The sequence below is a fragment of the Phyllobates terribilis genome, unplaced genomic scaffold, assembly GCF_046119375.1.
Source record: "Phyllobates terribilis strain yellow unplaced genomic scaffold, ASM4611937v1 Scaffold_8__6_contigs__length_399053987, whole genome shotgun sequence".
Lineage (NCBI taxonomy): Eukaryota > Metazoa > Chordata > Amphibia > Anura > Dendrobatidae > Phyllobates > Phyllobates terribilis.
Genome location: NW_027362768.1, coordinates 190185926 through 190207785, shown reverse-complemented (window position 1 = coordinate 190207785; position 21860 = coordinate 190185926). Strand labels below are relative to the sequence as shown.

At 51.5% G+C, this 21860-nt stretch overlaps 1 protein-coding gene across 1 annotated transcript in view; it reads left to right on the top strand.

Moving 5' to 3' along the window:
- Positions 1–1816: 1816 nt before the first annotated feature.
- The window catches only part of ADGRL4 (adhesion G protein-coupled receptor L4), a 226920-nt gene continuing 206876 nt past the window's right edge, over positions 1817–21860 (top strand). The window contains exon 1 of the mRNA XM_073643953.1: positions 1817–2117. Within this exon, the coding sequence (XP_073500054.1) occupies positions 2096–2117 (22 nt within the window). The 5' untranslated portion in view covers positions 1817–2095. The remainder of the gene's footprint in view (positions 2118–21860) is intronic.

Genomic DNA, 21860 nt, shown 5'->3' with positions numbered 1-21860 from the left:
GGGTGGTGGTGGTGGCAAAGTGGCTGGAAGCATTATCCGCTATGCAACCAACAACCTTTTGACACTGCTCTGGGTTCAATAGTGGTGTGCTGCGGTCCCCTAGGAATTGGGACAGGAAGGTCAGGCGAGAAGATGTGGTTGTTTGTTGTGGCACAATTTCAGCTTGCCCACGGCTTCGGCCTCGGCCTCTACATGCACCATCACCATCATGTCCAGTTCCCCGTGTCTTGCCACATGCCTTGCCCATTTTAAATGGAGGACAATATCTTCCACGCTTACTACAAATGACTGAGTTTGGAACGAAGTTATATGTAATCCGTGTGACGGAGAAACCACAGTTTTAAATACCTGGCCTGTAGGTAACTATTTTGAACAGCAAACCACAGATTTAAATAGCTGGATTTTTAGCGCTGTAACATGGAAAGGACCTGGCTGTATTCTGCACTGCCAACTAGCAAATGGTGCAGAACAACGGTGTTCTCTGGATTGCTTTTTAAGCAAATAATGAGGATTAAGATGCAAAAAAAAATTATTCCTGGCCCCTGAGACCTGGGCCTATTACTAGAAATATCTAACAGCAGCAGCAGACAGAACTGGAATGGAGCCTCTTATGCTATGTGCACTGCAGTCTGCTATGTACCCTGCCTGCCTGCCTATATACACTGCCTGCCTGATATCTCTGCAGATGGATTAGTCCTCAGAAGGACTGTTAGTTGAGATGGATATGTGTCTCTAATATAGTCTGTACACCTACACTAACTAGAAACAAGCAAATCTCTCCCTAGCTCAGCAGCACCACTCCCTACACTGTCTGATCCGAAGTGACTGTGACGAGCATGGCGGCGCCAGGTCTGATATAGACCTGATGATGCTGTGCGGCCAGCCAATCACTGTAATGCCACAACCAACATGGCTAAGGCATTACAGTGAGTGGCAGGCAATCCCTGCATGTTCATTGTCTCTGTAAAGAGCGCCAAACATGCAGAGAGGAGACCCGAGCTCCCGCCGAGCAACCCCGAAAATACTTGGCAAGCTCCAAGCATCTTGAGCAGTGATGCTTGGGCGAGCATCGAGCAGGAGAGAGCATGCTCACTCATCACTAGTTGGCACCCTTGAAATTGTTCAAGAAAATGAATATTTCTCCCAGAACATTATTACAATTACATGTTTTGTTATACACATGTTTATTTCCTTTGTGTGTATTGGAAGAAAAAAAAAAAAACTGAGAAAAAAAGGCAAATTGGACATAATTTTACACAAAACCCCAAAACTTGGCCGGACAAAATTGTTGGCACCTTTCCAAAATTGTGGGTAAACAACTTTGTTTCAAGCTTGTGATGTTCGTTCACACTCACCTGTGGCAAGTAACAGGTGTGGGCAATATAAAATCACACCTGAATCCAGATAAAAAGGGGAGAAATTGTCTCAATCTTTGCATGTGTGTCTGTGTGTGTCACACTAAGCATGGAGAACAGAAAGAGGAGAAGAGAACTGTCTGAGGACTTGAGAAACAAAATTGTTGACGATGTATACCATGGGCCACACATAGTATATGCGATGGGACACAAAGTATATAACGATGTGAAATGTCAGGAGATTCCCCGTCATTCATGAGTACATTTTGTTTGCCTCCCGCTTGTTCCAGGAAGTGTTAATGGTTCTCTGAGCAACGTTTCCCATCCTGTCATAGACACAACAGTTTCTAAGTAAATCTTTCTCAAGATCTGTAGGACAAAGGAGTGACATCATAAATTCTGCCTCCACCCTGGAAACATAAGATCTCTATTTATAAAAAAAAACAAAACAACAGATTAATATAAAAAAAAGTACAAAAACGTATACAAACTTTACGAATCTAAGTCAAGTTGTAGAAGCCAAACGGGAGCAACTTCTGTACAAGTAATACACGTTATGTATAAGGCTTATCATAAGTGAACTCTTTTCAGAGCTGATGAAAGTGGAGGAAGTAGAATTCCTGAGTAAACTAAGAAAACAGGAAAATCTGCAGAGGAAACCGACTGCGTCACTGGGACGAGAGCTCCAGAGTCACTAGTATCAACTGTCCCAAGGCTGGAGACCTCATCGGCCACCTCAAATGAAACTACTCTATCTCATAGGTAAGAAATTGGGGGCTTGTGACACCTTGTACCTGCTGACTTATATCACTCAGGTCTTTGATGAAGTTCATATTCTGCTTTATGGCTTTTTGCTACTTTTCAACTTTTGAAAAGTTGAAATGTTAATTGCTGCGTACATCGTATAGTGACTATAGGTCCAGGCAACAAAAAAAAAAGCAGAGAATTTTTTTAAAAGATTTTTTTTGAACAACATAACATAATAGGAAACAATACACTGATAATACTTGGACCTGACCTGCACTTTGCCCGTCCTCCTTCTATAGGTGCATATTTTATACTGATAACTATAAAAAGTTTTATTTTACTTCTCTTGTAACCACTGTGCCTCCAGATTCGCCTTTGGATTTCCATAGTTATTTTTATGCTTACACTGTGTACTCTCCTTATCCACATAATATAATATATACACACCCTTCTTTCTTTTTTTCTTGTCTATATTTACATTTTTTTCTATGATTGTGTAAGACAATCAGCTACAACATTTACTTCAATCAGTAAAAATCCTGTAAACACCATATTGGCAACATGGTAGAATATTGGGTGCAACTGTGGATCAGAGTCTGTTCTAATAAGCAAAATATAAACAACTCTCTCTGTGCTTTTACATTATTTGCTGTATTTTGTTTCCTTTTTATTTATGCATTTCATTCATTTTTCTAATATTTTGTAAAAAAAATATATTTACTTTGTAAAATGTTAATGTTTTCATGTTTTAGCAAATGGTATATGCACATTATTGCACACATTTCTCAGACAGATATATAGCAATATATTTAATATATATATTTTATATATATCTATGATATCATTTCTGGATATATTTTTATGTATTTTATGTTCGGTATTATATACAACTATTCAGGTTAAGATAATTTTACCTTATCATTAGAGTTGAGCAAAATGATTCACAGGAATTCCCGCGGTAATGTCAGTAGTTCGTGGTTGCTGGACGGGAGCCCTGTGATCGACCTCCTACTTGCTGCATCTCTGGCTCCTCTTTTGATTAGTTGGCCCGTGTGCTGTCATGTCTGGCTCACACTGACACAATGATAGGTCGAGTAATGATGATGATAAAGGGCCGACTAATCATAAGAAGAGCTGGAAATGCTGGCAGGTACCAGAAGATTCACCGGACCCTGGTCCAGTGGTCAGGGACCATTGACATTGTGGCTAGAAAAGGCGCCTGTGAATCTTTTTTGTTTAACGCTTTATTATTATTATTATTATTTTTATTGTCATTATTAACATTTATCTTATTATTTTCTAACATAAGACTATTTCTGGTGTTATAGACAGTATGTCAAGATTTTAAAGAGGCTGTCCTCTACTTTTACATTGATAACCTATTCCTAGGATAGGTCATCAACGTCTGTTCGGCCGGGGTCCAACACCTGACACCCCTGCCGTACTTACTTGCGGAGCTGGCCGTTTACTTGTAGTGGCTGTCGCAGGGGATGGCACATCTGCCTTCTATTCAAATAAATAGGAGACGGATGTGCAGTAACCTGATGAGGCCACTACAAGTAGATGGCCAGCTCCGCAAGTAAGTACTCTCGCCCTGAGGCTGTGTTGGACCCCAGCTGAACAGACATTGATGATCTATCCTAAGGATAGGTCATCAATATAAAAGTAGTGGACAACCTCTTTAAGTTTGACATTAAAATTTCTTAAATATAGGGTAAGCTTTCTGGTGTAAGCCATGAAATAGACGAGCTGTGGGTTTACGTGCCCCTACGTGCCCACTTTGGCAGAGCTGGGAGAATTTGGCATGAAAATATCAAAAGTCGCAACATTTTTGAGCAACTCCAAGCTAAACAAAAATGTGACTTTTCAAAACAATTTACGCTTATATTCTAGAGAAAATGGTTTTAATGAATCAAGGTCTAGATAATCTATATTTTATAGAAATACTTAAAGTGAACCTGTCAGCACGATTCTGTAATGTAAAGTACAGACATTGCTGTGATGTCATTGTAATACTGATTGTTAGAACCTTGCTCTTAGGTTTTTTCCTTTGCTGGTCACATGACCTTGTTGGCCTATTTAATCCTGCTCCGCCCTTCTGGCTTTGCTGGACTTCATTGTTTAACTACTTTCTAGCTAGCCTGTGCCCTGTATCTAACTCTGTTAGTTTGCTTGGTCTACGGACCTCTATGTTCTATATATTTTGTTTGTTCGTCTGTCTGCTACTATTTCTGTTAGGAGGTGTCCCATTTTCCTCCCAGTCCTTAGTACTTGTAGGGATTCCTTCCCCACATCTATAGGTCTCCGTACAGACTAGCTTAGGACTTTAGCAGGTCTGATCGCAGGATCAGGTCCCCTGTTACATCGTAGGGATTAAGCTGAGTTCTATCGTAGGGACAGATCTCCTCTCTTTCCTTAGCTCTGGTAGCAGAACATAACAGTAAGTCCAGCCCAGCAAATGCTCTAAGGAAAGATTTTTTTTTCTGTTCCATCATGGTGTCGGTTCTGGATTTGGCTAAACACCTGCAGGGACTCTCTTTGGAGGTGACTGAGCTCCGTCAGCACGTGAGTAACTGTCCTGGAGCACATTTCTTGGAGCCTAAGGTACGTTTGCCGGATTTATTTTTTGGTGAACACCGAGAATTTTTTTCATTTAAAAATGCTTGCTTATTGTATTTTCGTTTGAGACCCAAGTCCTCTGGGGATGATTCCCAGCGCATAGGGTTCATAATGTCACTTTTGCGCAAAGAGCCTCAGGAGTGGGCCTTTTCTTTGCAACCTAGTGATACATGCTTCAGATCAGTGGATAGTTTTTTTTCTGCTTTGGGACTATTATATGATGATCCTGACCGTGTCGCATCAGCTGAGACTGAGTTAAGACGTTTGAGACAGGGATCAGGTAATGTGGAAAAATATTGTACTCATTTCCGTCGATGGTCTACTCAAACAGGGTGGAACGATTCTGCTCTGAAAAGTCTATTTCTTGCTGGGCTCAGTGAAAGGGTTAAAGACCTGCTAATTGCTTATCCTACACCTGAAGATTTGCAACAGGCTATGCAATTAGCTATACGGGTGGATAGGAGACTGCGTGCAAGGGTTAATGAGAGCAAATCCTCTGCTATGTCAGTTTCTGGTTATGAGAATGTGTGTACTAACAGTGGTGAATCGATGGAGATTGGAGCGATGGCACCTCGCTCTCAAGAAAAAGATCGCAGATTTTCTGAAGGCTTGTGTTTCTATTGCGGAAAATCTGGTCATTTGATTAAAGACTGTGAGCTTCGTATGAAGAAAGAAAAAAAAATGGTCAGTCATGCCCGTATTGCCTGTTTAAATTCCAAGGGTGTATTTTTAGCTGCTTCCACGATTGCTCAGGAAAAATTAATGGAATTTCGGGTGTTTGTTGATTGTGGGTCTACTCTGAATGTAATTGATGGGGGATTCTTGGAAAGACTCAATTTAAAACCCGAACCTTTATCATCCCCCATTGCTGTGGTCTCTGTGGATGGTTCCCCTTTGAAGAATATTACTCTCAAGGTCTGTGAATTTCCTCTCACTATTAATGGTGTTCACCATGAGAAATTGGATTTGGTAGTGTTGAATAACTTGCCTTCTCCAGTAATATTGGGATTGCCCTGGTTAAAATTTCACAATCCTGTACTGGATTGGTCTACCAGTGAAATTAAATCCTGGAGCCATAAATGTTATGACAAGTGTTGTAACGGGCGTATTGCAGCTTTGGATAGGGGAGAATTGCCTGTTCCTATTCAGGATTTTTGGAGAGTTTTTTCTGAGAAGGAATCGCAGGTTTTGCCTCCCCATAGAGACTATGATTGTTCTATTGAATTTGTCCCTGGAGCGACTCTTCCTAAAAGTCGTTTATTTAACCTTACTATTCCTGAGAGAAAGGCTTTGGAGGAATACATACAGACAAATTTGGCCGCCGGTCACATTAGGCCCTCTAAGTCTCCTGTGGCGGTTGGATCTTTTTTTGTAAAAAAAAAGGACGGCGGTTTACGTTCTTGTCTGGATTTTCGTGAGATTAACAAAATTACTGTACGCAATCCTTACCCACTGCCATTGATTCCTGATCTGTTTAACCAGTTAATGGGGGCCAAGTGGTTCTCTAAAATTGACCTTAAGGGGGCATACAATCTGTTGCGCATGAAGGAGGGTGACGAATGGAAGACTGCTTTTAACACTCCTGTGGGTCATTTTGAGAATCTGGTTATGCCTTTTGGTCTTACTAATGCTCCTGCATTTTTTCAGAATCTTATTAATGACATCCTTAGACCTTTGATCGGCAAAAATGTGGTTGTGTATTTGGATGACATTTTGATTTATTCGCCGGATCTGGAGTCTCATTGGCGGAGCGTACGTGAGGTATTACAGTTGTTAATGGACAATTCGCTTTTTGCTAAGCTGGAGAAATGTGAGTTCGCTGTACAGAGAATTAGTTTTTTGGGCTACATTATCTCCAGCGAAGGTTTTGAGATGGACCCGGTTAAAGTTCAAGCTGTACAGGAATGGCCTAGGCCTATTGGTTTGAAATCGATACAGAGGTTTTTGGGTTTCGCCAATTATTACAGAAAATTCATAAAAATTTTTTCTAGTATTGTCAAACCTCTGACCGATCTCACCAGGAAAGGTGCTGATGCGGTTCAGTGGTCTTCTGAGGCCATTGAAGCTTTTGTGTATCTCAAGGAGAGGTTCACCTCTGCTCCCATCCTTATGCAGCCTGATGTGACTAAGCCGTTTTTGGTTGAGGTTGATGCTTCCTCTGTGGGGGTTGGCGCAGTATTGTCTCAGGATAACGGGGATGGATTACATCCCTGTGCCTTTTTTTCAAAAAAAATTTCGGAGACTGAACTGAATTACGATATTGGTAATCGGGAATTATTGGCTATTAAACTCGCATTTGAACACTGGCGCCACTTCTTGGAAGGTGCGGAATTTCCCGTTCAGGTTCTTACGGATCATAAAAATCTGATATATCTTGATGCTGCCAAGCGCCTGAATGCCCGTCAGGCTAGGTGGGCACTGTTTTTCTCGCGGTTTAATTTCTCCATTACTTACATCCCTGGTACTAAGAATGTTAAGGCGGATGCCTTGTCTCGCAGTTTTTCTCCCATAGTCGGTGCTGAGAAAGAGGAGAACATTTTACAAGAAGGTGTTGTGATAGCTGCTTTGGACTCCGTTTTGGAGGATGAGATTCTTAAAGCACAGGATAATGCCCCATCTAACACTCCTCATGGGAGATTGTTTGTGCCTGGGACCTTTAGGAGAGATTTGTTTGTTGAGTGTCACGAATCTCGGTTGGCAGGTCATCCCGGAATCTCTGAGACCAAGAGACTGGTGGGTCGCAGTTTTTGGTGGCCTGGATGGCAGAAGGAAGTCATTAAGTGGGTGCGCCAATGTACTGTGTGTGCTAGATCTAAGTCCTCACATACTCCTGCTGCGGGGTTGCTTTGTCCTTTGGAGGTTCCCAGTGCTCCTTGGACACATTTGGCTATGGACTTTATAACTGACCTTCCCCCCTCTGAGGGTTTTACTGTCACCTGGGTGGTCGTGGACCGTTTTAGCAAGATGTGTCACTTGGTTCCCTTCGTCAAACTGCCCTGCGCTAAAACTCTCGCTAAGGCCTTTGTCAAGGAAATTGTCAGACTTCATGGCGTTCCTACTGACATTGTTTCTGATAGAGGTCCTCAGTTCGTGGCTCGTTTTTGGCGTGCCTTTTGTGACAGGTTGGGAGTTCATTTGTCGTTCTCGTCCGGATATCATCCTGAATCTAATGGCCAGACAGAAAGGAAAAACCAGGATGTTGAGCAGTTCTTGCGTTGTTTTGTGGCAGACAATCAAGAGGGGTGGTCTGAGTTTCTGCCACTTGCTGAATTTGCTCTGAACAATCATACATCTTCTTCTGCTGGTTGTTCGCCTTTTTTTTGTTGTTCTGGGAGACATCCGTCGTTTGGGTCGTTCTCCAAGTTGGGATCTGCCGTGCCTGAGGAGGAGAATTTTTCCGGTGATTTGGAGAGTTTGGACGGATGTGCGTGGTAATCTTCAGGAGGCCAACAGAAAATCTAAAGACTACTTTGATAGGAAACGACAGGAGGTTTTGTTCGCTGTTGGTGACATGGTTTGGTTGTCCTCTAGGAATCTGCGGTTGAGGATTCCTTCTAAGAAATTGGGTCCCAAGTTTGTAGGGCCCTTTAAGGTGCTTCAGGTTGTCAACCAATCTGCTGTTAGGTTGGAGGTTCCTACCTCCTGGAGAATTAATCCGGTATTTCATGTCTCTCTGTTGAAAAAAGCTGTTGTATCGGATTGTGACGCCTCTGCCTCTGTTCCTCCGGTGGTGGAGGACGGGGAATATGAAATTTCTCGCATCCTTAACTCTAGACAGTATAGAGGTAGTTTGCAGTATCTTGTGGCCTGGAAAGGTTTCGGACCCGAGGATAACTCTTGGGTGAGGTCGGATGATGTTTCCGCGTCCAGACTTATCAGAGCATTTCACAGGAGATTTCCTGATAAGCCTGGTCCTAGGGGATCCGGAGGATCCTCTTAGAAGGGGGGGTACTGTTAGAACCTTGTTCTTAGTTTTTTTCCTTTGCTGGTCACATGACCTTGTTGGCCTATTTAATCCTGCTCCGCCCTTCTGGCTTTGCTGGACTTCATTGTTTAACTACTTTCTAGCTAGCCTGTGCCCTGTATCTAACTCTGTTAGTTTGCTTGGTCTACGGACCTCTATGTTCTATATATTTTGTTTGTTCGTCTGTCTGCTACTATTTCTGTTAGGAGGTGTCCCATTTTCCTCCCAGTCCTTAGTACTTGTAGGGATTCCTTCCCCACATCTATAGGTCTCCGTACAGACTAGCTTAGGACTTTAGCAGGTCTGATCGCAGGATCAGGTCCCCTGTTACATCGTAGGGATTAAGCTGAGTTCTATCGTAGGGACAGATCTCCTCTCTTTCCTTAGCTCTGGTAGCAGAACATAACACTGATTAAATTGATATCTTTGGAGGAAAAATCCGCTTTGTGGTTCTTCTTTAATCAGCATTTGAAGTTTTCTGCTAATTAAATTTCAGTGCACAGGGGCCAAACTGTACACGGGGTCTTCTCCTCCCAGTCTGTGATTCCACTGCCTGCCTCCAGTCTTTGAATGAAATCTTCTCTTCAAACACAGGAGGCAGGTAACTGAAAAGCAGTGACTTGTCATTCAAAGACTGGAGGCAGGAGGAGGGGCCGGACAATCACAGACTGGAGGCAGGAGGAGGGGCCGGACAATCACAGACTGGAGGCAGGAGGAGGGGCCGGACAATCACAGACTGGAGGCAGGAGGAGGGGCTGGACAATCACAGACTGGAGGCAGGAGGAGGGGCCGGACAATCACAGACTGGAGGCAGGAGGAGGGGCCGGACAATCACAGACTGGAGGCAGGAGGAGGGGCCGGACAATCACAGACTGGAGGCAGGAGGAGGGGCCGGACAATCACAGACTGGAGGCAGGAGGAGGGGCCGGACAATCACAGACTGGAGGCAGGAGGAGGGGCTGGACAATCACAGACTGGAGGCAGGAGGAGGGGCCGGACAATCACAGATTGGAGGCAGGAGGAGGGGCCGGACAATCACAGAGTGGAGGCAGGTGGAGGGGCCGGACAATCACAGAGTGGAGGCAGGAGGAGGGGCCGGGAATGACAGAGTGGAGGCAGGAGGAGGGGCCGGGAATCACAGAGTGGAGGCAGGAGGAGGGGCCGGACAATCACAGACTGGAGGCAGGAGGAGGGGCCGGACAATCACAGAGTGGAGGCAGGAGGAGGGGCCGGGAATGACAGAGTGGAGGCAGGAGGAGGGGCCGGGAATCACAGAGTGGAGGCAGGAGGAGGGGCCGGACAATCACAGACGGGAGGCAGGAGGAGGGGCCGGACAATCACAGACTGGAGGCAGGAGGAGGGGCTGGACAATCACAGACTGGAGGCAGGTGGAGGGGCCGGGAATCACAAAGTGGAGGCAGGAGGAGGGGCCGGGAATCACAGACTGGAGGCAGGAGGAGGGGCCGGACAATCACAGACTGGAGGCAGGAGGAGGGGCCGGACAATCACAGACTGGAGGCAGGAGGAGGGGCCGGACAATCACAGACTGGAGGCAGGAGGAGGGGCCGGACAATCACAGATTGGAGGCTGGAGGAGGGGCCGGACAATCACAGAGTGGAGGCAGGTGGAGGGGCTGGGAATCACAGAGTGGAGGCAGGAGGAGGGGCCGGGAATGACAGAGTGGAGGCAGGAGGAGGGGCCGGGAATCACAGAGTGGAGGCAGGAGGAGGGGCCGGACAATCACAGACTGGAGGCAGGAGGAGGGGCCGGACAATCACAGACTGGAGGCAGGAGGAGGGGCTGGACAATCACAGACTGGAGGCAGGTGGAGGGGCCGGGAATCACAGAGTGGAGGCAGGAGGAGGGGCCGGAAATCACAGACTGGAGGCAGGAGGAGGGGCTGGACAATCACAGACTGGAGGCAGGAGGAGGGGCCGGACAATCACAGACTGGAGGCAGGAGGAGGGGCCGGACAATCACAGAGTGGAGGCAGGTGGAGGGGCTGGGAATCACAGAGTGGAGGCAGGAGGAGTGGCAGAGAATCACAGATTGGAGGGGGCGGGGAATCACAGATTGGAGGCAGGAGGAGGGGCCGGACAATCACAGACTGGAGGCAGGAGGAGGGGCCGGGAATCACAGACTGGAGGCAGGAGGAGGGGCCGGGAATCACAGACAGGAGGCAGGAGGAGGGGCCAGACAATCACAGACAGGAGGCAGGTGGAGGGGCCGGGAATCACAGAGTGGAGGCAGGAGGAGGGGCCGGGAATCACAGATTGGAGGCAGGAGGAGGGGCCGGACAATCACAGATTGGAGGCAGGTGGAGGGGCCGGGAATCACAGAGTGGAGGCAGGAGGAGGGGCCGGGAATCACAGACTGGAGGCAGGAGGAGGGGCCGGGAATCACAGACTGGAGGCAGGTGGAGGGGCCGGGAATCACAGACTGGAGGCAGGAGGAGGGGCCGGACAATCACAGATTGGAGGCAGGTGGAGGGGCCGGGACTCACAGAGTGGAGGCAGGAGGAGGGGCCGGGAATCACAGACTGGAGGCAGAAGGAGGGGCCGGGAATCACAGACTGGAGGCAGGAGGAGGGGCCGGACAATCACAGACAGGAGGCAGGAGGAGGGGCCGGGAATCACAGACAGGAGGCAGGAGGAGGGGCCGGACAATCACAGACAGGAGGCAGGAGGAGGGGCCGGACAATCACAGACTGGAGGCAGAAGGAGGGGCCGGACAATCACAGACAGGAGGCAGGAGGAGGGGCCGGACAATCACAGACAGGAGGCAGGAGGAGGGGCCGGACAATCACAGACAGGAGGCAGGAGGAAGGGCCGGACAATCACAGACAGGAGGCAGGAGGAGGGGCCGGACAATCACAGACTGGAGGCAGGAGGAGGGGCCGGACAATCACAGACAGGAGGCAGGAGGAGGGGCCGGGAATCACAGACAGGAGGCAGGAGGAGGGGCCGGACAATCACAGACAGGAGGCAGGAGGAGGGGCCGGACAATCACAGACTGGAGGCAGAAGGAGGGGCCGGACAATCACAGACAGGAGGCAGGAGGAGGGGCCGGACAATCACAGACAGGAGGCAGGAGGAGGGGCCGGACAATCACAGACAGGAGGCAGGAGGAGGGGCCGGACAATCACAGACTGGAGGCAGGAGGAGGGGCCGGACAATCACAGACTGGAGGCAGGAGGAGGAGCCGGACAATCACAGATTGGAGGCAGGAGGAGGGGCCGAACAATCACAGATTGGAGGCAGGTGGAGGGGCCGGGAATCACAGAGTGGAGGCAGGAGGAGGGGCCGGGAATCACAGACAGGAGGCAGGAGGAGGGGCCGGGAATCACAGAGTGGAGGCAGGAGGAGGGGCCAGGAATCACAGATTGGAGGCAGGAGGAGGGGCCGGACAATCACAGATTGGAGGTGTGGAACCCCAGGGGTCTGGTTACCACAGTAATAGCAATATTACGTCTGTGAGCAGGTGGGAGGTCTCCTGGTCAGGAATCCTAAGCATGCCACACCTCCTGCCCAGTCCTGGGAGGGGAAGAACTTCCCCTATATAAACTGGGGCTGAGGTGGGGTTAGTAAGAGAAAAGAACACAGACAGAGACAGAGACACAGTCTGGTCTGGTGTGGATCAGTTACAGGGAAAATAAGATCAGGAGCTCTGTGGGAGCAGTGATAAAAGGAGTCCGGGACTGGAAGCTGTAGAGCTCGTCCGGACTGAAGAGATCTCACCGGACACGGAGTCCGAGGCTGTGGGGACTGTTCCATACCCAGCAGCAGAAACTGACCGGCAGGGGATTTCAGGTCCTCTGGCCAAGAAACCCGAAGGCACGGTCACACGCAAGGGACCAGCACCGCCGTCGTGGAGCGGAGGCTACCAGAAGGCCCCGAGTCACCGGCCATACGGGTGAGCACCACACGGTACACTCAGGGACGTGGGCTACTTTTACCCGCTTCTAGCAAGGTAGCCAAGAAGAGTACAATTAGATGGGGAGGCCTACAACTCCGCCTGACCAGGGGAGATCCTGTCTGCTCACGGACTGACCAGGCCCCGATCGCTAGCCAGTACTCCCGGGAGGGTCTACCTTTGCCACCAGTAAAGACCCTGAACTACACCGCACCGTCTCTGAGTGGTTCCTGGTGCCTGCGTGCAAATCCGCTATCCCCATCATCCACGTCCGCTGCCCTGAGGCCATACCCCTCCCGTTGGGGGTTATACTACCCACGCTGCACAACTGTACCACCGGCCTCAGCGGTCTGCCCTGCAGCGGCGGTTTCGTAACCGCATTCAACGGGTGGCGTAGTCGAACAATATCACATCTGCCACTAAAAACATCGCCACTTAGTTTGACACCCTGGGCACGGACCGTGTCACCGCCACGAGGACTACTATCCCCAGCAGATCCGGCTCGGGTATCCCCCTGCGCAGCAGAAGCAGCACAGGCCCAGGGGGCGCGTCAACTTTTGGCGTAGTCGGCAGGATCTCGTGCCCGCAACCACCGGGTACTGCGTGCCTGAAAAAGACTGTTAAACTTACCTGTGGTGAAGATTCCCGCCATCCGACGCCATCTTTTGCCTTCTTCCCGCCATCCGTGGAGTTTTCCCGCCATCCGACGCCATCTTTTGCCTTCTTCCCGCCATCCGTGGAGTCTTCCCGCCATTGGATGCCATCTTGAGGACGCCGCGCGGGAAGAAGAGGGGCGTGGACTCCGAAAGCGCGCGAGAACTGAAGCCCCGCCTCACGTCCGGACGTTGCGTAAGGTCCTGGAAGGAGCCCAGCAGACGCCGACGTCACAGGAGCGCGACGGAAGGTCCTCAACCCTGACGATCCACTGCGGAGCCGCGGCCTACGGAAGAGGATCATCGCAAGGTAGGCCACGGTCCACTAGGGGGGAGGAGGATGTCGGATACGGAGGAGAGCTTCACTGCCACAGCCACCGCCAGCACCACCGCTGCGGCGGTCATGCCTTTCACCATGCCCTATATCCCGGGGGCAGCCTGGCTACCCCAGTACTCAGGGGAGTCACATACCCTAAATGACTTCAGAGAAAGGCTGGATGGCCTCTTCCAGGTGTACCCCCTCACAGAAGAGCAAAAAGTGAGCATCCTGGTGGCTCAATTAACAGGGGCAGCCCAAAGGGAGGTAAAGTCCTGGCCACTTGGGAGGAGGAGGACTGTCGCAGAGATACTATCCCGGCTAAAGGACGCCTTTGATACCCGTACCTCAGCCGAGATCAAGCTTAGATTCTACGGGTGAAAGCAGCGAGCACATGAGAATATAAGGGACTATGCACTAAACCTACAAGAGGCCCTGAGAGCCATTAAGCAGGCCGACCCTGACGGCGTAGGGAACGAAGACAAGCTGTTGACTGAACAATTTATAGAGGGTCTACATTGCAATGCCCACCGAACCCAGTTGCGGGCAATGGCCTTACAGGACCCTCATCTGGACTTTGCACAGTTCAAGGACAGAGCCATCCGGGTGCTCCGAGAACCGGCACCAGGTGGCGCTGTGACCCACAAACGCCCTGCTACCACTTACCACCAGGAGGCGGCGCCCTTGTCGGCAGGGCCTGTGGGAGCTGATGCGCAGGCTTTAAACAATGACCCGGCTACAGACCTGCACCATCAGGTCCAAGAGCTAACTAAAAGCGTTGCCGCGCTAACCCAAACTGTGCAGTCTTTACAGGTTTCTACTCCAGGGAAGATCCAGCTGGCATCCAGACCGGAGGATATCCCGTGGCGCCGACCAAGGAGGACCCCACCGGCCAGAGGAAGACCCAGCGACCGATACAACGAGGACGGACAACCCATCTGCCGCCGCTGCAATCAACCCGGACATATGGCAAGGTACTGTCCTTTAAAACTGGCACAACCTGGGGTAGAGGGCCAACCCCTAGGAATAAGATCACCAGGCCCATCGAACTGGCGTGACAATTACGTGGGAGGACGTCCAGTCTTGCCTGTAGTACTGGATGGCATTCCTATGAGTGCCCTACTTGACACCGGGTCACAGGTCACCACCATCCCGTACGTGCTCTTCAAGCAGTACTGGAATGACTCGGATATAACCCGCTACCCAGACGACGACTTGAGTATCATCGCCAGCAATGGTCAGCCCGTGCCACAGATCGGATTTAAAGAGGTGACCATTAAAATCGGTAAAGTCGAACTGGCAGCACAGGGACTGATCATTGTGGACATTGAAAAGCGCGAGAGTCACCCAAAGATAACTCTAGGAACTAATGTGATTGAAAATTGTCTTGCAGAGGTGATTCTCATTTTACAGCAGGTTGCCAAGAACGCCAGCTCCGGCCAGCAGCGAGTGCTCCAAAAAGAGATCTGGGCACTGATGCGACGGCAACAGGTGGAACTCTCCGGTGGTGAGATTGCTAGCGTGAGAATGTGTGACCCTTTCCCTATTGCCATGCCCCCGAAAAGTGAAATGATGATTTGGTGCCGGGCAGCTATTGGTCTGAGAGGTAGAGATTACCAGGCAATGGTAGAACCCGTCTACTCAGACAGTAGGCCCACCATTTTGACAGCACGGGGGGTGGTTGATGTACGCCATGGGAGGGTGCCCGTTCGCATAATAAATATCGGGAAGAGGGAAGTGTACCTGCCCCGGTATGCTACGCTAGCCAAATTGTATACCATCAACCAAAATTCTGTACAGTCCGTCGAACCCTTGCCTCCATCTCATCCAGAGGAAGGTAACGGCTCTAAACAACAAATGGAGGACTGGTGTCAGCAACTGCATTTGGGTACTGACTCCACACCCGCTCACCAAAAGCAGGGAGTCTACCGGGTGCTCCAGGAATACGAGAGAGTGTTCAGTAAACACCCGCTAGACTTCGGGCGAGTGAAGGGAGTGGAACATCACATCCCCATGGGAGACCATCCTCCCATAAAGGAGAAGTATCGTCCCGTACCCCCTGCACACTACCAACACGCCAAGGGGATGCTTAGAGACATGAAGGAGGCTGGGGTAATCAGGGATAGCTGTAGCCCCTGGGCAGCTCCACTAGTCTTGGTTAAAAAGAAAGACAACACCATGAGAATGTGTGTAGATTACCGGAAAATCAACCGTATCACACACAAAGATGCGTACCCCTTACCAAGGATAGAGGAGTCTTTGGCTGCTTTAAAATCTGCTAACTTCTTCTCCACTTTGGATCTCACTAGCGGGTACTGGCAGGTTCCTGTAGCAGAGGCGGACCGGGAGAAGACCGCATTCACCACCCCGATGGGACTTAGCGAGTTTACCTGCATGCCGTTCGGACTCTGCAACGCACCAGGAACCTTCCAACGATTGATGGAATGCTGTCTGGGACACCGAAACTTTGAGACGGTCCTGCTGTACCTGGACGATGTTATAGTTTATTCCAAAACCTACGAGGACCACCTGAAACACCTGGCGGAAGTGTTTGAAGCCCTGGCAAACTACGGTCTGAAGGTGAAACCGTCGAAGTGTCACCTGCTAAAACCAAAAGTGCAGTACCTGGGACACGTGGTGAGTGCTGACGGAGTGGCTCCCGACCCTGATAAGATCACCGCGATTAAGGAATGGCCAAGACCCTCCAGCGTAAAGGAAGTGCGGCAGTTCCTCGGGTTGGTAGGCTACTACCGAAGATTCATTCCCGGTTTCACCAAAAAGGCAGCTCCTATGCAGGACCTCCTGATAGGCCAGTCCAGGAAGGCCAAGAACCAGAAGCCGCCCTTCAGATGGGAGAAGCTGGAAGAAGAGTCCTTCCGCCAGCTGAAGATGGCCCTCACGGGGGATGAAATCCTGGCGTACCCGGATTACAGCCAGCCCTTTATCCTCTACACCGACGCAAGTAACATCGGGCTAGGAGCCGTACTGTCCCAGATCCAGCAGGGGAGAGAACGGGTAATTGCTTACGCCAGCCGGAAACTGCGACCCACCGAAAGAAACCCTGAGAATTACAGCTCATTCAAGCTAGAGTTCCTGGCAGTGGTGTGGGCAGTCACCGAACGCTTTAAGCACTACCTCGCCTCTTCCCGGTTCACCGTGTACACGGATAACAACCCGTTGACACACCTGGACACTGCAAGACTCGGTGCCCTGGAGCAGAGATGGATGACCCACCTGTCCAACTATGAGTTCACGATCAAATACCGGGCAGGACGCTCCAATACCAACGCGGATGCCTTGTCCAGAATGCCAAACCTACCGGACGTAGGGGAAGATCCAGAGGAATTGGAAGAAGTTGAACTCCCCGCGTTTCACCGTCATGGGACTACCCAGTATTCCCACCGTGTAAGGGGTAAGCAATCCACTACGTTCAACCCCTTACCTCATTACAACTGGGCGGAAACGCAGGACAGTGACCCCGCCGTCCAACGGGTGAAGGAGATGCTGACTCAGCCAGATGCCCGCCTTGACCCAGACGCTCCGGAGGAGACCAAGCAACTGTGGGCTGAGAAGAGTCGACTGTTCCTTTACAAGGGGAAGTTGTGCCGCAGAATGGTTAACTCCCGGACGCATGAACTGATCTGGCAAGTAGTGGTGCCAAGAAGAGACGCGGCTATGGTACTGGAGGCATACCACGACGGAGCTGGGCACTTCGGATGGAAGAAGCTGGAGTTCCTGCTGCGCGGGCGGTTCCACTGGGTAGGCATGAGAGGAACCATCAAGAGGTGGTGCAGAGACTGTGGCCCATGCAACCTAAGAAGGAAGGACCGTGCCAGCCAGAAGACTCCCCTGCAGTTCCTCGTCACCAGGCAGCCGTTGGAACTGGTAGCCTTGGACCATGTAAAACTGACCCCCAGCAGAAGTGGCTACGTCTATGCGTTGACCATCGTGGATCACTATTCCCGGTTCTTGGTTGTAGTCCCCGTCAAGGACTTAACGGCTCAAACAGCAGCTAGAGCCTTCCAGCAGCACTTCTGTCGTCCACACGGATACCCAGAGCAGGTGCTGACGGACCAAGGACCTGCCTTTGAAGCGGAAGTCTTCCAGGAGTTCTGCACTCTGTATGGCTGCCGGAAGATAAGAACAACACCCTATCATCCGCAAACCAATGGACTTTGCGAGAAGATGAACCAGGTGGTGATAGACCTTCTGAAAACATTGCCCCTGGAAGAACGCAGTCTGTGGCCTGAGAAACTGCCTGATCTGGTGGACCTATACAACCACATCCCTGTAGGTTCTACCAACTGTACCCCGGCTTACCTAATGAGAGCAAGACCTGGTAAGCTGCCTGTTGATCTGGATATGGGAGTCCTGACACCCGAGGACACTTCACCAGAAGCAGACTGGGACACAGAGAGGCAGCAGCAGTACCGGAAAGTACAGGAGAGCGTTGAGCGAAGTCTCTGTCAAGCAAGAGAAAGACAGGAGAAGACTTACAACCAGCATGCTCCCGCTGTTCCCCTGGTACCTGGAGAGCAGGTCTTGAAGAGGAAAAGACGGCTCCACAAGTTGGACGACCAGTGGGAGAAGGACCCGTACACCGTACTGCCATCAAGCCATGAAAACCCAAAAATCTGCACAATCAGTAAGGATGGAGGAGAAACCACAGCCATTGTCTCCCGAGATCACCTGAAGAAGTGTCCCGAGCAACTACGAAACCCTGAAGAAGATCACGAAAACCCTCGACCCGCAGAGGAAAGGGAAGAGATGGTCAGTACTGTACTCGGAGACTTCCCTCGGTCTTGGACACAAGTAAATGGCGCTGTTGTGGTACCCGTCCTCACCTTCCTCCAGCCAGCATCCCAAGTGCCTACGGAAAAACAGGTAGAGCTGGAAGAGCAGCCGGTCCAGGAGGCAGAAGACCCCACACAAGCAGACCAGGAGAATCGACCCTCTGCTTATAGTGAGCCTGCCGTGCCCCTAGTGAGCCAAAGAGTCCGTAGACAGCTGCCCAGCTTACCTTTAACAGCTCCTACACCCTGTAGTGCAGGACCAGTTAGTCAGCTCCGTAGGTCTACTAGGGCCACTAGAGGCCAGTTGCCCGTACGTTGGAGGATCTAAAGTGTTTAGACTGTTTTATTAATATTTACCTGTTTACTGTTGCTTGTAAATAATTATGTTTTTCCAGTTATTTTATAGGTATCTTTTGTGGATTTACTAGAACTCTGTTGTATATATGTTTGGAGCGTAACCCAGGAACGGACTAAAGACTGTTAAAGACTCGGGGCAGAACAGACCCCTACCTGGTTACGGCTCCCTGTTCTTTGGTGAAATGGACACCCTTTTTGCTTCAAAAATTGCACCCGGTTGCGGACACGCCGTGACCACTTTAACATGTTTTTCCTTATTGTATTGTTCCTGTTTATACCCTGTTATGTTTTCAAAAATATGTTTAGTCCCGGAGTACTAAATTTTACTAGGGGGGAATGTGGAACCCCAGGGGTCTGGTTACCACAGTAATAGCAATATTACGTCTGTGAGCAGGTGGGAGGTCTCCTGGTCAGGAATCCTAAGCATGCCACACCTCCTGCCCAGTCCTGGGAGGGGAAGAACTTCCCCTATATAAACTGGGGCTGAGGTGGGGTTAGTAAGAGAAAAGAACACAGACAGAGACAGAGACACAGTCTGGTCTGGTGTGGATCAGTTACAGGGAAAATAAGATCAGGAGCTCTGTGGGAGCAGTGATAAAAGGAGTCCGGGACTGGAAGCTGTAGAGCTCGTCCGGACTGAAGAGATCTCACCGGACACGGAGTCCGAGGCTGTGGGGACTGTTCCATACCCAGCAGCAGAAACCGACCGGCAGGGGATTTCAGGTCCTCTGGCCAAGAAACCCGAAGGCACGGTCACACGCAAGGGACCAGCACCGCCGTCGTGGAGCGGAGGCTACCAGAAGGCCCCGAGTCACCGGCCATACGGGTGAGCACCACACGGTACACTCAGGGACGTGGGCTACTTTTACCCGCTTCTAGCAAGGTAGCCAAGAAGAGTACAATTAGATGGGGAGGCCTACAACTCCGCCTGGCCAGGGGAGATCCTGTCTGCTCACAGACTGACCAGGCCACGATCGCTAGCCAGTACTCCCGGGAGGGTCTACCTTTGCCACCAGTAAAGACCCTGAACTACACCGCACCGTCTCTGAGTGGTTCCTGGTGCCTGCGTGCAAATCCGCTATCCCCATCATCCATGTCCGCTGCCCTGAGGCCATACCCCTCCCGTTGGGGGTTATACTACCCACGCTGCACAACTGTACCACCGGCCTCAGCGGTCTGCCCTGCAGCGGCGGTTTCGTAACCGCATTCAACGGGTGGCGTAGTCAAACAATATCACATCTGCCACTAAAAACATCGCCACTTAGTTTGACACCCTGGGCACGGACCGGGTCACCGCCACGAGGACTACTATCCCCAGCAGATCCGGCTCCGGGTATCCCCCTGCGCAGCAGAAGCAGCACAGGCCCAGGGGGCGCGTCAGAGGCAGGTGGAGGGGCCGGGAATCACAGAGTGGAGGCAGGAAGAGGGGCCGGGAATCACAGACTGGAGGCAGGAGGAGGGGCCGGGAATCACAGACTGGAGGCAGGAGGAGGGGCCGGGAATCACAGACTGGAGGCTGGAGGAGGGGCCGGACAATCACAGATTGGAGGCAGGTGGAGGGGCCGGGAATCACAGAGTGGAGGCAGGAGGAGGGGCCGGGAATCACAGACTGGAGGCAGAAGGAGGGGCCGGGAATCACAGACTGGAGGCAGGAGGAGGGGCCGGACAATCACAGACAGGAGGCAGGAGGAGGGGCCGGGAATCACAGACAGGAGGCAGGAGGAGGGGCCGGACAATCACAGACAGGAGGCAGGAGGAGGGGCCGGACAATCACAGACTGGAGGCAGGAGGAGGGGCCGGACAATCACAGACTGGAGGCAGAAGGAGGGGCCGGACAATCACAGACAGGAGGCAGGAGGAGGGGCCGGACAATCACAGACAGGAGGCAGGAGGAGGGGCCGGACAATCACATACAGGAGGCAGGAGGAGGGGCCGGACAATCACAGACAGGAGGCAGGAGGAGGGGCCGGACAATCACAGACTGGAGGAAGGAGGAGGGGCCGGGAATCACAGACAGGAGGCAGGTGGAGGGGCCGGGAATCACAGATTGGAGGGAGGAGGAGGGGCCGGACAATCACAGACTGGAGTCAGGAGGAGGGGCCGGGAATCACAGATTGGAGGCAGGAGGAGGGGCCGGGAATCACAGATTGGAGGCAGGAGGAGGGGCCGGGAATCACAGTCTTGAGGGGCCGGACAATCACAGACTGGAGGCAGGAGGAGGGGCCGGGAATCACAGAGTGGAGGCAGGAGGAGAGGCCGGACAACCACAGACTGGAGGCAGGAGGAGGGGCCGGACAATCACAGACTGGAGGCAGGAGGAGGAGCCGGACAATCACAGATTGGAGGCAGGAGGAGGGGCCGGACAATCACAGACTGGAGGCAGGAGGAGGGGCCGGACAATCACAGACTGGAGGCAGGAGGAGGGGCCGGACAATCACAGATTGGAGGCAGGAGGAGGGGCTGGACAATCACAGACTGGAGGCAGGAGGAGGGGCTGGACAATCACAGACTGGAGGCAGGAGGAGGGGCCGGACAATCACAGATTGGAGGGGGTGGGGAATCACAGACTGGAGGCAGGAGGAGGGGCCGGACAATTACAGATTGGAGGGGGTGGGGAATCACAGAGTGGAGGCAGGAGGAGGGGCCGGACAATCACAGATTGGAGGGGGCGGAGAATCACAGACTGGAGGCAGGTGGAGGGGCTGGACAATCACAGACTGGAGGCAGGAGGAGGGGCCGGACAATCACAGATTGGAGGGGGCGGGGAATCACAGACTGGAGGCAGGTGGAGGGGCTGGACAATCAGAGACTGGAGGCAGGTGGAGGGGCTGGACAGTCACAGACTGGAGGCAGGAGGAGGGGCCGGACAATCACAGATTGGAGGGAGTGGGGAATCACAGACTGGAGGCAGGAGGAGGGGCCGGGGGAATCACAGACTGGAGGCAGGAGGAGGGGCCGGGGGAATCACAGACTGGAGGCAGGTGGAGGGGCTGGGGAATTACAGATTTGGAGGCAGGTAGAGGGGCCGGGAATCACAGATTGGAGGTGACGCGCCCCCTGGGCCAGTGTTGTTTGGGGTATACCCGGAGCCGGATCAGATGGGGGTTGTAGTCTCCGAGTGGCGGTGACCCGGTCCGTGCCCAG